Source organism: Emys orbicularis, chromosome 11 (assembly GCF_028017835.1).
Source record: "Emys orbicularis isolate rEmyOrb1 chromosome 11, rEmyOrb1.hap1, whole genome shotgun sequence".
Taxonomy (NCBI): domain Eukaryota; kingdom Metazoa; phylum Chordata; order Testudines; family Emydidae; genus Emys; species Emys orbicularis.
In genome coordinates, this window is record NC_088693.1 from 35,099,710 (window position 1) to 35,118,077 (window position 18,368).

An 18,368-nucleotide genomic window follows, 5' to 3' on the forward strand; every position below is an offset into this window, starting at 1 on the left:
TTAGTCTTAACAGTACAAAATGAAATCAACATTTGATTTTCATTTAAACAAAAATGAAACTCATCTGCACCTCATCTTAAAGTTCTGAAGCAGCATTTTCAGCTTTTACAAAAAAATTACTATAAATTACATATTCTAATAAACCTTCCCCAGGAATTAAGAAATCCAGCATGAAATTCCTATATTTTAATTGACAATGTATACTAACATACACCCGCATTTACATTTGCAAAAATTTGCAGTTAGTATTAATTTGGCCTAGGCAATGGTAGTAAAGTGCAAAGTATTTGGTATAATGTCTAATGATTATATTTTTCTTCTGTGGGAAATGAGTGACTGAGCCTGGATCTTCCATTGACAGATATAGTATTTGATGGAGCAGCAACCTAGGAGAAAAGAAAAACATCATCACATTGCTGAAATAGAAATATTTGTCCAATTTTAATGAATTTTCCCTGTAATATTTTATTCAGTACTAGCTTCAAAAAAAGATTGCTGCATTTGTAAGTTCAATCAAGTTATAAATTACCTTTGTGCAATTTTAAAAATCAGATATTTACTACTTCGAGAGCATGTAACTTTGGTAGGCATTAAGGGTGAAACAACTCTTCACAAACTGCACACTTAATACAATTATCGAATGTGTCTGGAGCTCTGCTGCCATCTCAAAAGAAAAACGTGAAAAGCAATGTATTCACTGAATACATCCACATCTTCTTTTAGTCAAGTACACATTAGAACTGATTCCAGATATAATTCTTGATTTAAATGTGTTCCGTGACACTGCAATGAATTTTTTACTAAGTGGTAAAGTTTTACTAGATGTTAAACCTGTTAATTTAAGACATTCAGGACCCTTTTTTCCAACAGCGCTGAATATACCAACTCCAACTGAAGTCAGTGGGAGCTGTGGGTGCTCTGTGATCCTGAAAATCAGGCCCTAAGATTAGATACCACTGAAAAGATCTTCAACAGAGTTTACTAGCACAATGAAAATATTCTGAAGAGAGAAAAATTGTTTAAAAACAACCTCATTTGACCCATTTAGATTAGTAATTACTGAAGGCTCCATTCAAAAGAAAAGATCCACGGCACAAAAGGCCACAGATCTTGGCTCTGCACTCTGGCAAGTTATTAAGGGGGAAAAAAAAGACTTGGCTAGCCATGGTAGCATTTTTGTCTGGTTTCTTGAATGCCTCCCTTACAGAGCTGCATCAGGGAAGGGGGATGGCAAGCACCTGACAGACCTTTTACCCAATTCAATAGGACCAAATAGTAGCCAGTCATCACTCACAGAACCAGTTAATGGAAGCTATGAGTTAATTTACTTAAAATGCTTTTCCCAACCGGGATCACTGACTATCTGGATACTTACACCCTGCTTACAAAAGTGTTTTATTTCTCCATTGATTACAATATGCCCTGTTCTCAATTTTAAGCTTTTAATAAAAACATTGCCTGAATTCATCAGCACAACAGGCCTAAAAATAAAGTTGATGCCACACTTTCTCTCCCCAGGCCCCCCCATCATATGTCACCTTCCCTTTATTTGTTACGAAGAAAACAGTGCAGCGGTTAGCATTTTACACATTTGGCGTTTCAAGTGTCCTTATATTTGAAGGGACTTCATGAAATTCTCACGGGCCACTATGCTGTAGAATGCTTTAGGTATGATTTAGGTTCCTTCACTCAATTCTTCAAGTTCTCCCTGAAAACACACATCTACAACATCCATAAAAATGCTGTTCCATTTCAATATTCCACTATTTTAGAAAAACTTTTAAATTCAGTTATTCTGAAAGACTCGTCTGATATTTTTCTGTCCTTTAGATTGTCAACTCCTCAGGCAGGGAGTGTCAAAACTTCTTTACTGGTACAAAGTTGGCCAAGGAAAGTACATAAAATCAAAATGTTATGGAACCCTTGCTAACCTTTTTCCAGCTTTCCATCTATGCTTGATTTGTTTCTTGAATTCCGAAGAGCACTTTATCAATCTTGTTTTTCCAAATAAGTTATCAGGTATTATGGCAAGTATTACAAACAGGTTTTACATATTTTTGATATTTTAATATTTTATCCACTGTTTTTAAACGTATTTTCAGTTTCAATATTGTTCACAATGCAACTATGTAACAATAATCAGAAAGCTACATCATAAAAATCAGGCATGTTTCTTCTACATCAGATAGATCCAACTTCATCAAATCTCCAGAAGATTTAACGTTTGATTAATCTCATCCATTGTCCTTAAATGATTTGTAACTGGCTGACAACTAGTTCACTGCAATATAGCTTCTAACTGTGCACCACCCTGACAGCACACTGGACTGACTGACCGATCATGCTGACTTTCCACTTGTGACCATTCTGGGAAAGCAGGGCTATTCAATCTGTGTGGAGAAGGTGGGAGGCTTGGGAAACTCAAATTCCGTTGCCACACTTCTGTTAAGAGAGAGGTTTTCCATGTAATGTAAGCTGTTTGGGTGCCAAAATATAGACACCCACAGAACCCGTGTTCTCCTGAATATGGTTCTAAGGAATCAAAGACTTCTATAAAATAATTGTTTAGGAATAGGGATTTTGGGAGGGGTTGGGTAGGTGGGTAACAAAGCTCTGGATCTTCAAAAGAGATAGGGTTCTGCAGTAACAGGTCATACTTCAGCACGCTGGTGGAAGACAAAAAACTGGGGTTGAGGACAGAAAGATACAAATGAGAAGGTCTATCAAACCAAGCCAGAGTATTTTTAAAGGTTTCTAATTAACAATACTGTTTTAAAAGGTAGATCTCCAAATATCATGTAACTAAGGGAAATAAGTTGAAACTATGGAATGATGTGACTTATTAAAAACACAGTATATTTATTATGCAAAATAATTTAAACAGAATGTTCTTCTGAGGTGTCAGACTGTTCATGGTAACTATAAAAAACAACCGTACTTTAAGCAACCCATTTATCTCCAGTCACTTGAGTATTAAATAATAGAGCAGGCTAATTTGTGTTTTTATCCTTTACATCAGTGATTTCTTTTATATTATTTCCATGTTTTTAATTATTAAAAAGCATTTACTAAGTATATATCACTATAATATCTCGGCTCACAAATAGAATGAATTACAACTACTCATAATATTATTTTTGATTAAGTATTGTGGTTTACATTTAAGGAATCATTTTTCTTATGTAGTGTTGCATTCTAGAAACAGGAAAATATCAGCACTTATTTCAGTAAGATGCATACTTAATTCTCTCCCGAATTACTGGCGACAAAACACTTACAAACATTGTATGAAAAATGAGATCGTTCTAGCTAATGAAACCAAAAAGCAGACAGAAGTTTTAAAATATAAAAAGAATTACGTGTGTATATAGTATCGACAATCAATAGGAAATTAATCTTTATAACTTCTGCATGTGTACTGTTGGCAGAAGGTTGTAGCTGATTTAGCTCTTGTTCTTAAAACCATCCCTGTTCAGAAAAGCATTTAAATAGATGTATACGTTTGAGTGCTTTGCTAAACAGAGATAAGCACATGCTTATGTGTTTTGCTGAAGTGGAGCCTTAATAATTAATTTTAATATAAAATTTATTTCAGAAACATAATATTTTCCCTATTTGAAAAAATGACAGCACAAGCTTCTTCCATGTACAAATCTGCTGTGGTACAACTAAAAAAAAAAACACTTTCAGGAGACTCCCTTGTCATGATTAGTTCCAGGACTGATTGCTTTTAGGCATTAATTTGGTAATTTTGAAATAAGCACTGTAAGTCCATTGTTACTGATGAGATGATGAAAACTCACCCTTTTTAATTTGGCAGCAGCTTCTCCAGAGCGGATAGCAGCCAGCAGACTCTGGTGGATCTGTTCTGGGTCAGAGCTCTGGAACGTTAAAGCAGTTTCTCTCTCAAAAACAGAAGTTGGGTGGTCAGCTGAAGATTGCACCTGGCTGTTTTGTTCACTGTTTGTACAGTTACTTTTCTATTGGGGGAGGGGGGGGGGCGGAAATCAAGGCATTTCATTTGAGTGAGGTCATAAATGGATATCTGAAGCAGTCTGGCCAAATATTACAGCACTGTACCCTCATTCTGCATTTTGCTTCATGCAAGATTTCTGGGAACAACCTTAATTATGTACTTTCACTTTGCAAGTAATTTATGATGTGATGTGATGTGATAGCACCCAGCTGAGGGTGCCATAAAATAGCATCTGGGAATTACACCTGGGTTTTGAACAAGTTATAGGCCAGAAGGGATTTAAGGAACTTTTTTACTGTTAAAAATGGGGAATATTCTCCCCAAGATGTCTATAAAATTCTCCACATAATCATCTCACGTAGTTTAATTAATATCAAACAAATTTATTTCTATGCCTGCAAGTTCCTTATTAGGACTACAAAAGCCCTTAGGAAATAGACAGTTACTGCTTTACCACAAGATGAATGGTATAAGATTTCCAGGAATATTCACACAGTTAGATCTGAATTCATACTCTCAACTTAATCATACAAAGATACAGATGCCAGCAGGGCTAGAATTAGGCCACTGCATAGTATGGATGCCTCTCCCAAGCTGCCCACTTGCTCTCCGAAATCTCAGCTTTTACTTTATGCAAATATAGCTGTTACTGTTGGGAAAAAAATAAAATAAAACACCTTCAAAATGTGAACTGAATGCAACTGATGCAGTGACATCTGCCTGAATTTGCAGAATATATGAAACAATAGCTCAAATGTATGAACTTCCCCAATCATCTGAGTAGGTGTTACAGGCCAATTATGATACTTTAAATGTCAATGTTGATAAATATTTCATTACTCATTGAAACGTTTAAAAAAATACTATGATGAGCTACACAATTTACTCTGAGTGACAGCTCATTTTGGGGCCATAAGTGGGTAGACTTGGGAGAGGACCACTGCTCCTTCCCCGCCACTCAAGAGTACCCAAGTCCAAGGTGCACAAATAGGGCATTTGATTCAGTGAGGGAGCTGAGCCCAGGAAGCATGCATGATGCTACTTTGAATATCTGCACAATCTACTAACATTAGCATCTCACTGTAGCATCTAAAGTGAATAGATATTATACAGGGTAAACTTTTGAAGAGTTCCACTAACTCTACTTTTCCAATTCAACCCCTGGATGCCAGTCAGGTTACATAATACTGTTAACTTGTGCTAGTCATACCAGAAGATAATCTGCATCCTTACACATATCCTGTTTCAATGTCCCTCAATCGATTATTCTGGGACATCACTCAAAAATTAAGTAAAAACAGTTTTACACATGGTACTTTTTTAAAAACAAAATCAACAACTCTGAATAGGAAAATAGATATGCATAGATAAACTTATAAGCAAAGAAAAGATAATTGGATCTGGTTTAAGAGACATTATTAATTATGGCAAGACAGAATTATTTCTCAGCATTTTCAATTTTGCAGAAAAATTTCATTTAATAAAAGTATCCTCTATAAACGCCGTACAAGACTACATTACTTCTTTTTCTTATATTCCATTGAAATGTTGTACATGGTGCTGTTACAGCAGAATGTACCACTAGATGTTTATATGTTATTAATCCAAAGCCTACTAATATTTGTGAACTATTCAAAGAAGGGACAGAGTGAATCTCACTCTTCTGTGAAAGATACAATGATTAATGTCCAAAAAATATTAAATTTTGTAAAACTTACCTTATCCATCATATTGTGTTGTGAACCTCCTGTTAAGGTCTGTAAAAATTGGTTCTTCACATCTCCTGTGGAAGTTACTGAGGATAGTTCAACAGGAGATTTCTCTTTTGATGGCTGGCTACTGATGGCATGTGGTTTACTGAATGACTGTGATCTTTTGATTGCCGATGAGACAGCAAGAGCAAAGGGGGATGGCCTAGAACTGGAATATGGTTTTGGAACTGCAAAAGTTCTCAGAGTTCTTAAGTTCAATGTTGTTGGCTGACAGGAGGGAAAACTCAAAGGTTTAGCAGTTTTGATAGAAGTGGAAGTGTCAATTTTTTTCTCATTATCAACCTCGTCTTCATTTAATTGAGCAGGGAAATTATGTGTTTTATGTAAAGGAAAAAAAGACTGATCTGATGATGTCAATTTTTTTTCTCTCTCTGTATTTGTAGCCTCTCTTTGAGTAGGACTAGTAGCAACACTGACACTTCTGGCAATTGCAGATGTTACATAATGACCTGAAGCCCTTCTTTGCATCTGTAAGTAAAAAGAACTAGGTTTCATTGTAGGACTGAAAACACTTGATTTTTCTTGAGTCTCAGGTGAAGAATTTGTGTTACCTGAGCTTAGCATCAATGGAGTTATGCCATTGCCTATATTGGGTTTGGAAGCCTCTGTTTCTATTTGCTTGCTTTCAGTAGTAACCCCAAGGTCAGAAGTTGAGACACGGTCAGTAATTTTGTTAGTTTTGTGCAGCTGATCATTCACTGCTAAAGCAGGTTCATATTTTAAACCAGACTCTGACTGACTTGTATTTTTTGAAACCCAAAGAATTTCAGTTTGCACTCCAAATTCTTTTGAATTCTCTGACTGTGGGGACATTTCCAAGGTGACTCCATCCTGATCCTTAATGTCTGACAGAGCATCTGACTCACAACCTTTCAATATTTCCAAGGATTTTGGAGGCACTATTTTATAAGTAGTCATTCCAATTTTGGGGATATATTCTCTTGTAATTTCATTAGAGGGTTTAGGTTTAGGTTTGATGTCTTGTCTATAAAGTGGGTAACCTTTAATAGGAGAACTAATTGCACTTTTTGGAGCTCTCTCTGATGGGGTAAGACCACTGTCATTATCATATATATTACTTTGATTTTCTATGGGAATTGCTTTGTCATCCGCAGCTTCTTGTCTCTGATGGTTGAATTCTGTTGAAACTTCTACAGACTCTTGCGCCTTGTTCATCAACTGCAAAGGTGGATTGTCTATATCCAAATTCTGCATGTGGGCTACTCCTTTGAAGGTGGATGACTCACAATCTTGAAGGACAATCATTTCACTTACTGTAGTCCTGCCAAAACTATTATCAGATGGAGTTGTCTGAATTGCAATATCCTGAGTTTTTACTATCTCCATGTTCGTTTGATTTAGCTTCCGATCTTGTATCCCTAGATTCACTTGAGGATTATCATCCTGATTTGTAGAGATGTCATTTTTATACTCTTGGCAGTTTGATAGTTTGTCAACTTCAAGCTTATTTTTTTCTCTGACATCTGCTGTATTAATTTCTCCCATTTTACGTTGATTTTCTTTTTCTCCTGTGGTTGCTGGAAGGAATCTTGTGCCACTATGATCTTTAAAAGAAAAAATATTTCTGAACTAATATCAATATCAAACAGCCTGACTTTTTTGTTTAAATCATGAAACCCAATAACCCCGTTTTCTTTAACCACTAGAAATGGTTCCTTAGAAATAATAAACTTTCCCTTATTACACCCTTTCAAGACACTAGAAAGATATTTTAGCTTGATTAGTACTGGTAATTTTTCCAATTTAATATTAAATGAAAAATACTTTAATACTACTACCCACTGAGGCTGTTGGTGTCATGGATAGACCAGATGACCAAGCCGGTTTAGGGACCACTTAAGGTTTTGGGGTGGGGAGGTTGTCTGAATTTCATTCCATTATATATAAGGTATAGTTCAGTCTACAAACTGGTAAGGACTATTGGTCCCGTGTCTCTGCTGTTTGTGTACCTACTAGATTTATTCACATAAAAAGATGTGATATGCCAGATGTTTCTAGCATTTCTACACTAATGCAGTTAAAAATATCTGAGTAACACAATTATTGCATATCTGTTTTTCCAGGAGTTTATATTAAAGTGGCCTGTCTTAAATTTTGGGAATATGAATCACATCTGAGCCTTTCCAAAATTCACTTTAAAACACATTACTATAAAATTAATTATCCCAAGTTCAAATGATTAAAAAAAAAAAAAAAAAAGAATGTCTCTCCCTGATGTATTTTGTGTGTGTATTAAAAATAGCAGTTTACTAGTTTTAAATTATTTGAATTATAAATATGAAAAAACAAAGATAGGATTAATAAAAGCACTCAGGCATGTATCTGAAGGAGTGCAACAATTTAAGATTATATATTTGCAGAATTGAATGTGTGTATTTGTTACACTACAAGGATAAAGTAATGGGTTCATGAAATCATGAAAGTAATAGATTCTAGGGGAATGAATTATCCATTTCTAGAACTATGGAAGGGCCTTTGCTTCCCTACAAAACAACATATTTCCACAAAAACAATGTCATAATGCAGTTTTGTAATTAAACCTGATTTTCCTCTTATGCAGGATATTTGTGATAAAGTCAAAAATTAACATATTAGAAACCATTATTGGGATATTCTACATTGTTCTAAACAATGTAATGCAACAATGGATTACAATGGGAACAAGAAAAGTTTAATTTAATAGATTTTGTTCATAGTTCTACAGTCAGATTCATGACATGATTTACAAATAACTTGCAACACAAACAAAACACAGTTTAACTGAGCATCATTTTGGTCGTTTCATTTTCTTGTCTTTATCATGAAATAGTTAATGAATATTTGCAGGAACACACCAATGTTGTCTTTAGCAGATTCACAAAATGAATTCATGATTGACAAGAGATCCTCTATGTTCACACAGATGTGAGAAAATCTTTAACCGTTTCAGAAAATCAATAGAACTTCAGCAATCTCGGATGCATAACTGGCAATTATTTCATCAAGTTCACAAAACCATTAATTTCATCCATCTAATGCAACATACACCAGAAGTCTGAGGGCTTGTCTACACTACCCGCCGGATCAGCGGGCAGCGATCGATCCAGCAGGGGTTGATTTACCGTGTCTAGTATAGATGCAATAAATCGACCACTGAGCACGCTCCCGTCGACTCCGGTACTCCACCAGAATGAGGAGCACAAATGGAGTTGACAGGAGAGCGTCAGCTGTCAACTTACCGCAGTGAAGACACCAAGGTAAGTCAATCTAATTACATTGACTTCAGCTACGCTATTCACGCAGAAGTGTAGACAAGCCCTGATTGTCTCTGAAGAAGCCATTATGGGCTGATAAATCAAAAGGGTGTTGCAGTCCTTCAGATCTTACATACACAATGAAGCCACTATGCCAACTTTGTTTATACTACACACATGAATGATGGATCCTCTTCTGTTTGTTAACAATAATCTAAAAGTAAAGTTTACTACATGTGTACTGGATTACTAAATCTTTGCATTAACACCTCAAAAACAAAATAAGCTCAAATTCAGGTTTACATCTGAACATCCTGGCAATAGCAACTTCCACAATTAATAATAATCCAACTGACATGACTTAAGGAATTTAGTTTACCATCGTCAGATGCTCTCATTCCTGTAAATTTCAAACAAGGTGCCTGTCATTTCATTTGACACTATTAACCTTGAAATACATTTTTTCATCATGCCAGTAAAGCCAGAAATAGCTAATTGGGGGACGGTGGATGAGAATTTTTTTCTTGAATGTTTTGCTCTTGCAATACCATTTGACATCATAATTTTTTGAAAAAAAAAAAAAAATCCTGTTGCTAGATTAGCAACATAATTCAGACCAATATAATTTCTCTCTTTTAGAGAGATCATTCTTCCGCTGCAGCTGTCTGCTTTAAATCTCTCACTCTGAAGGTTTAGCATAGAAGACACCATCTATCCAGCAGATTTATTCTAAACAGGACTTCCTTCAGAGCCTGTCAGTGCAATTTAATTGGCTGGGGAATGCTATTAAGCAATGTGCCGGGAAATCTATGTCCTGAGTCATAATGCAGTTCAATTACAATCTGTGTGCTTTTGCAATGTAAAATAAAGGGTTTCTTTTTGTTTTGTTTTTTTTAAATTACAGAAACCACAGTGTCTTACTTATTCTGAAAGTGATTTCACAATGTGAGCCATAGATGGATGTCATGAGATTCTATAACCTAGGACTGGAACAATTTCTTCTATATTTGGAACAATTTTGAAGTATCAAGACACTACTGCATTTGAATGCGTGTGCATAAGTAGCTTCTATTTGTATTAAATTTCTGTACTTCATAAAGTGGTTTGAGATGCTTTGGAGTATGAAAGTTCTATTAACTTGGAAACCAAAATTCTCCTCAAATTTCATTACAAGTATTTTTCTTATTTAGTCAGTATAACTCACCATAATTTTTGTTTGGATCCAATATTCCCAACTTCTTGTCATTTTCAAATGTAATTTGTTCATCGTCTATCTTACTGTGTGGTTCTCTGCAAAAAGACAGCACAATACATTATATATGCTAATATCACTCATTTCAGTAAACACACAGAAAAGATGTATGAGAACTGGCAATGTTCTCCAAAGACAGATGGAGAAAACTAATTAAATCTTTCTACCAAACACTGGAAAAATTCAACAGAGATTATTAAAAAAATTTAGAGGAAATGCTGCTATGATACTTTCCATACCACAGTGCATATGCAGTTTCTCTTTAGTGCAACTCTACGTGCATTTTTTAAAAAAAATTCCCTCCCCCAATTTATTAGGCCCCGAGTAACCTCTGCAAGTTGATGAGCACACAACTTCCAGTGAAACCACTCAAGAGGTGTTCAGGATCTCACAAGATCATGCTCAAAATGTTAATTCTTTTTTTGAGGTAAAAATAACCACTCAGGTAATTTTCTGGATGTTGTCCATTACATTGTATATACAGTATGTTGCCTCAAAGGGGGAAAAAAAAGAACTCCATACATGAATATCTTGCGATCATAAAACCACAGACGATTGAATTTGTGCAGTGCATACTCTTTCCTTTTAAAAGGACAGATAACATTTTCCTTACACTTTTGAGAAATATCCTAACAATATCAAGAACAAAAGAGAAATAGGAGCACAGCATATTACTAAGCATGTTGTACATTCTTCTATGCTCAAAACATAAGGCCCACAGGCTGACAGAACTAAGAGCAGACCTGGGGCTGCTCTAATACACAATAGACCAAACTGGCCCTCAATAGTCCTGGAAATTGGGGAGTTCAAGAAGTCCTAAAGCCACCTTTCCTCAGCTACACTAAGCAGAGCTTTGGTACAGCTGAGAATCAGGCACAATGTTTGTCCATGTAGAACACAAGTTTTTTTTCCTCTTACCAAAAGTAGTGGCAATGAGGAAACATGATATTTTGTTAGCTAACAAGCAAATTATATAGTGTAGCTGACAGAGTAGGGATTTCTGCAAGGCCCTCTTGACCCCAGACTGACTAAAAGGAATGTGGAGATCGAAGTCAAAACTAGAATTGGTCAGGAATTTTTCAGCAAAAGTTTTTCCATTGGAAAATGCTGCTTTGTCAGAACCAAAATTTTTCATGGAAAAATATCAATTTCAATTAAATTTCCATCGGGACAGGATTCTCAGGTGCAGGATGGAATTTCTCGTAAGAAAGAGACCCATTCCAAAATACCCAAGAGCCTGGTTGTTAGACCACTCACCTGGGATGTGAGAGACCCAGGTTTCAGACTAGGAATTTAAACCTCTCTCATATCCCAACTGAGTAACTGCCAGGCTACTGGCTCTTCTGGGTTGTCTCTCTCTGTTCCCCCCCCCCCCCAAAAAAAAAAAAAACTGAAACAGGTCTTGGGTTCAACTTGATGTAGAAAAGGAAAATTTTTGAAATCTTGAAAAGTTTAGTGGGATGGGAAAAACATGTCTCATCAAAACCCCTCACATATTTTGGAGGTGACTGCATGCTACAAGTTCTCACAGATGTTCACTCCAGTACGGTGTTAAAAAAAAAAAAAAAAGCGCCTTTTTCCAATTTAAATTGGGCAGAATGGCCAACTTACTTCCCTCTGGGAACAGAGGAATAGTAGATTAAATGAATATTATGGAACTTCTCTGGCCAATCAGCTTTCATTTCCAGCAGGCATTACTTTATGTTAGAAGCCTGCCAAGTCAGGCAGTTTATTATACAGGCTGAAGAGCAAAGTCAGACACTGCAGAGGTATCAGAAAGGGAAAAAATGCTAAAGAAAACTGAGATTTTTACATCTTTCCTAAGTAAAAGGAGAGAGAGAATTATCAGTGTTCTCTGAGGATAGATGGATAAAACCTGTGTGTAAAAGACAAGAAAACACAACAATGAATAAAAAAAACAAACAGAATTATGACCATAAAAGTGGAGAGCATTTATCCAGGGAAGGCTATTCTTCCTGATCTCCCCAAAATTGTCAGCATAATATTGTAGCAGTCCTTTGTGTTGTGACAGCTAACTGACCAGATTTCTAGTTTTCATACTTTGTTCAATGAAAGTGACTGTTGCTTAAATAATAATTAACAAATTAATCTATTTGTAATTTCTATTACTATGTGAAACCTGAACATAGTAAATAAAAGGTAGCTAAGTGAGGAAAAGTGGGCCTAAACAGATTAGCCTGGAATGTTTATGTGGTTATGTTTTTAACCACATTTAACTATTGTGTAATGAACTTGTTATATTAGAAAAGAAAGGAAATGAGAGTTTAGAAATATTAATCTCATGCCACTTTCTTATAAATCTCTATTTTGTTCTTTCTTACAAAGAGTACTTACTTGCCATCTGTGCTCATATTTTCTTGTTTTTCTTCCTTGGAACTTTGAAAGTTATCTACAGAACCACTGCCAAGAATTGAAGATGATGAAGCAGAATCATTTTTTTCAGTATCTAGTGGTACATCAGTAGAAATGAAGGAGGCAGAAATCTCTTGTGTCATAAGAGAGGTATCTGCACTTTCACTTTCCTCTTTGTACTGTATATTCTTCTCTTCCTTTTCATTGATCTCATCCAGGCTATATTCAGAGCAAATTCCAGCTGCACTCACAGAACAATCACCCAGAGTGTAAATATTAAGGGACAAAGCAAGTCTAAACATTTATAATTAAAATAGCAAACAGAAGAAAATTTTCTGAAGACATCACACAAAACATTAAAGTCTATTCAAAGTTTAAATTTCTACAGGATTTACGATATAGTTCTTTCCTATTCAATTAGCCATATTTCTTTATATCTGTGAATGCTACAGACAACTTTAATTTGTTTAAAATGAGTATTGAATTAATTTTTTTAAAAAATCTGCAGTACTTAGCAATAAACATAGTACTAGAAAAATATCAATTCTATGTTAATCAAATCTCTATTTTTTTTCTGATAAATCAATTTGTTATTCTCAAATTCAGCTTTAAAAATATACAGCTTTTTAGATCAAAAGTAGTAGGCCAGTCGATTTAAGAACAGATACAAGACCCAAACCTAGTCCCAATCACATCAGTGGGTGATTTGCCACTGATTGGCATGGTACCCACCAAAGAGTTATCAAAACTTAGCTGTAATACCTTGAATTTATCAAAAATTAGCTAAAAGAGTACTCTGATATTTAGCATATAGGGTGGTTGCATATGCTACAAACAGAATTTAACAAATATGTAATGTTACATGAAATGCATTTTAAAATGCAACAGTACTTCAATTAAAATGTAACAACAAAAATATGTAACTATCAACTTTGACCAAATACCATATAAAATATCATACAAGACATATAAAATTTCCAAGGCTGGGGTGCCTAAAGTTAGGCTCCTAAATAAGGCTATGCAAATAACTTATTTTCCATTTGCTGGCAGTTATTAAAAATGGGGGAAGGCAGAAATTGTTTCCGATCAACCCCAAAGTGATTTTTTTCTTTTTTTGGCAGCAAACTGAAAAGTCAGAATTGCTTTGTTTCGGGGCAAGCAAAAACCTTCATTTTGATTTTGGTCACTTTAGTAAAGGAAATTGAAATTTGGAAATTAAGGCCTAGGTTCGCAAAACAATGGTGGCGCACCCCTTATACCCAACAGTCCAGTGCCCTAACCACCAGGCTACAGAGTTATTCTCACTGTCCCTTGCTGACCCAATGAATATTTAGGTATTTCATACCTAGTGGAACAGTTTCAACTGGAGAGACTGAGGGACCCACTCCCAAATATCCTTGGGCTTAGGGCTCTCACCTAAAATATGGGAGACTTGAGTTCAATTCCCTGCTCCAAAGTGAGTATCCTAACCAGCTGGCAGCTGGGTGTGAGGGGAGCATCCGGCACTGCCACCATGTGAATTTAACCTGACATTTCCAAAATTTCTTTTTTGCTGAAACAATTCATGACACAATTTGGCTGACCTGAATCTGGATATTTCAGAAGGAAAAAAAAAAGTTTCACCCAGTTCTACTCCTAAATTCAAGATTAGCCACCTAAATTTCCAGAGGTGCTAAATGCCCTACGGCCCATTGACTTCCTATCACAAACCTTTCTACAATTAGATGTCAATTAGTATTTTAAAAACATTAGTAAATAGACTTTACAATTAGCCTACTGGTTGTGTTGCTGCTCGTACTGTTGTTTGTTATTCAAAAGATGTTAGGCTATACCTTGGAAATTTAGGAAAACAATTGTGGAATAATTATTCCAGAAGAGTTATTTTTGGTATAACTTCCCCACCCCTACCCCCACGTGCGCGTGCGCATGCACACACACACACACACACACACACACACACACACACACACTTATTCATTCCAAAAATAACTATTCCAGAATAGCTATTTTGGAAAATTTACAAGTATAGACAATCTCTAAATAAATGAAGGCTATAAGAATGGTGACAAAATAGCAGCTGGGAGCTAAGGGGGAAGTAACTAGTGGTGGAAAAAGTGAATCACAAGGATCCTGGTACATGCCTTTCTTAAAGATTAGGGAGAAATCACAAATTGCCCTTTCTCAACTAGCAGACTTACAACAACACAGGCTGGACAGCACGTTACCTAGTATTATTACAGAATTGTGTAAAGACTGAGAAAAGTTCAAATCCAGAACAGCAGTTTAAATCATAGCCTGTACGGATAAACTCAAAATTGGAAGCAGCAAAGTTTTAAGTAGTGTTAAAGGTTTCACTTAATCACATAAAATGGTCACTGCAGCATTAACTCAACTTGTGGTTAAAAACTAATCATGAAGGCCAGACAAGCACATTCTGCTATTCTATTCTATAGGATTTTATACTGTCTTCATCTCTGTAATACCAAAGGGCTTTCCAGTAGCTTGTTAGTCACATTGTTTAACTTCTGTCACAGGTGGATTCTCCTCTCTCCAAAGAGAGAATGATGTATGAAGTGTAGCATTTTGTTTTGGTGAGGAATCTCTTTTGTTGGTGGCTTTTAAAAAAACAAAACAAAAAAACATTGCTACGTGTTTATGTTAAACAAGGTGAAAGAAGTTCTCCTTGCACATGGAGCAAAAAAGGTGGTGAGATTTGGGCCTCATTTCTAGTGGGAATTTGTTCCACAGTTTTGGGCCAGCCTCCAAGAAAGTGTTTTCCGACTTTGTTCAAAATGCCTGGTTTCTAGATTTAATTTTGATCTAAGATTGAAGCCACCTCTCTTCTTTTTAATGAAACTGTTTATGCATTGTGTGTATGCGATATACACGCTATGTCTACACTATGAGCTAGTAGTGTGATTCCTCTGCTGTACACATACTTGCAGTAGCTTGATGAGAGCTAGTGAGAATATAAATAGCAGTACAGGCACAGTAGCATGGGCAGCAGAAGCATGCTGAGTACGTACCCACTGGTTTCAAACCAGTTTGTACTCAGCACAGCTCAGCTGTGTCTCCACTCTGCTGCCCGTGCTAGCAATGGTATGTTACAATTTATACTTGTGTTACTCTTGGGACATGTATGTGTACGTGTACATGTACAATTGTGTGTGTGTGTGTGTGTGTGTGTGTGTACACACACACACACACACACGTTCATTAGACATAAAAATATACTTTTTTTTCCATTAAAGAGCCTCAGAAAACCAACAAGATATTTAAAATGTATCTGTGCAGGTATATATGTTATTCACCAGAGCAAACATTAGGCTATGATGTTTAAACAATGTTCCTTTCAAGCTATTAACAGCCTATTGGGCTAAAAGGTACCTGAAGAGGTTTTAGTTGAAAGATCAATGATCTTACAATGTAAATCTCCTTTAGAGACATTCCAATCAAATGGGTCAATAAGAGTACCATTTAAATGGTATACAATAATAGTCTAACATCTTTTGCAAGCTATTATGCTCCAAAGTGTCAGAGATAGAGAGTTGCATACTCTCATCATTCACCCATTATAGTCTATCACTCTTTTCAGTGCGTTGGCTACTGACCTAATGGACCTCAGGTTCCTTGGAGACTTTACTGTGTGTTTTGTCAATAAGATTGCTACTCATGAAATTTAATTTAAAAAAAATTGTAGGAAATATACAATAATTGTTAATTAACATGCGTATAGATATTTTTCTCTTCTTTCCTAAACCATGAGACTCTAATGGAACTACACCTCTACCCCGATATAACACTGTCCTCGGGAGCCAAAAAAATCTTACCGCGTTATAGGTGAAACCGCGTTATATCGAACTTGCTTTGATCCGCCTTAGTGCGCAGTCCCACCCCCCAGAGCACTGCTTTACCGTGTTATATCCGAATTCATGTTATATCGGGGTAGAGGTGTATATATGTTAGGCTAGAAAAATGTTCAGAATGGAAACTAAAACCATTATGAAGAGGAAGATACATCTTTTTGTAGTTTTACAATGCAAAAATCATTCTAATTATTTTTCTTTTACATGTCTCTTCTAGTAGGTGTAATCCTTTAAAGCATTTTTCAGCCCAAAGTGGGCTTTTTATAGAAAAAAATAAACTTCTGAAAATAGTAGTTTATAATGGAAATGTTAGCATGTTTTAAACTATACAGTGTAGTACCACTTTAATTAATAGCTAACAGAAGCACAAACACATTCTATTACTTTCAGGAACAAAAATAGATTCCTTCAAGTGATCATTACATTGTGACTGGTATTATATGGTAAACCTATTATGCACTGCTGCTTTATTGAAGGAGCAAATAAATTTAAGCAGCAGCCATTTTATATGATACAATGCAGAATACAACATTAAGTCAAAACCCTAATTGAAAAAAAAGGCTAATGATCAAAATATCAGGGTTTCAGAAACATTACACCAAATGGATTGAACTACTGAGTTTCTGGAATTGTTAAAACTGTTCTCAAAATTTACACTAAAACTGTATTATTATTAATTTATGTAGTTACCAAAATGTGTTACATAATTTTCAGATAAAGCCTAAGATAGGAATACATGAAATCTATGTTCTGTTAGAGGCAAATCCTACAGCCCCCCACCCCTCCCAACACACACACACACACACACACACACACACACAAACACACACACACCAGGGCGAGTAGCTGGGCTTCCCTCATGGGGTCCTGTAGAACCACAGGCCATGGAACTGTAGCAGAGTTCCTCTAGGGCAGCATGGCTAATAAAACCCAGGATGAATGCGCAAGAGCTAGAGTGAAAGCATTCTTGTTCAACAAGGCTCAGCTGTGGAATGAGCTGTTGGAAGAGATTAGGCTAGCATGCTGCAAGCCCTTACTTTATTTATTTATTTATTTTTTTTTAAGTTTTTTCATTATAACTTGAAAGATATTTATATTTTACAAAAGTACATATACCACAAGCAGAGCTTCCTAGAACCTAAGAAGAACGAAGAACAGACTATTCCATAAAGTTGACAGATCTAATTCATCCCTGCAGCACTCAGATACTACAGTGATGGGAAATGAAGAAAATCTAACATAGATCAAACCCCCTAAGATAGGAGCATATTACAGTTAAAGAAATAAGTCAGAGAGACCTCTGACTTCATTCTTCATTTTAGAACTGAATTGTCTCATCTGTAGCTGGATACAAATTTAACAGGGAGAAAATTAAATATTTATACATGCTATCTGAAAAGAAAAGTTTATGGTATGGCATAATTACAGCTGATTTTTGTTCCCTACAGTGGCTCTAGAAGTAGTGAAAACTTCAACAACACATGCGTTATAATAGTGGTCTACTGTAAATTATCTATCCAAAATATTCTACAGAAAGATATTACAACCTACATTTAGAAGGCATTTCAGTTGCATCAGGACAGCCAGTGTTACCAGAAGGGTTAGTTTCATCGGTCACTTGCTGGAGAGTGTTTTGTTCATGATTGGCTGCATCTAAGCAATGAGAGGCACATGATGGCAGTGTGGCTCTGGTTATATCAACTTTATTGCCTAAAAAGCAGTTTAGGAATAAGAAGATTAATTAGCTTGATGTAATCTGAAGATTAAACAAAATAAAATTAGAATGACAGCAAACAAAAATGTAGCTAAACAAATTTCAAAGCAAATTAGTTATTTTTAAAGGAACTTTAGCAAATTATTTTGTGAAGTTGAGCC

General features: G+C 35.7%; 1 protein-coding gene across 1 annotated transcript in view; it reads right to left on the bottom strand.

The window, feature by feature from the left end:
• Positions 1-299: 299 nt before the first annotated feature.
• The window catches only part of COBLL1 (cordon-bleu WH2 repeat protein like 1), a 52,920-nt gene continuing 34,851 nt past the window's right edge, over positions 300-18,368 (bottom strand). The window contains 6 exon segments of the mRNA XM_065413632.1: positions 300-386; positions 3,804-3,980; positions 5,695-7,313; positions 10,207-10,292; positions 12,610-12,868; positions 18,045-18,203. Coding sequence (XP_065269704.1) covers positions 300-386; positions 3,804-3,980; positions 5,695-7,313; positions 10,207-10,292; positions 12,610-12,868; positions 18,045-18,203 — 2,387 coding nt within the window.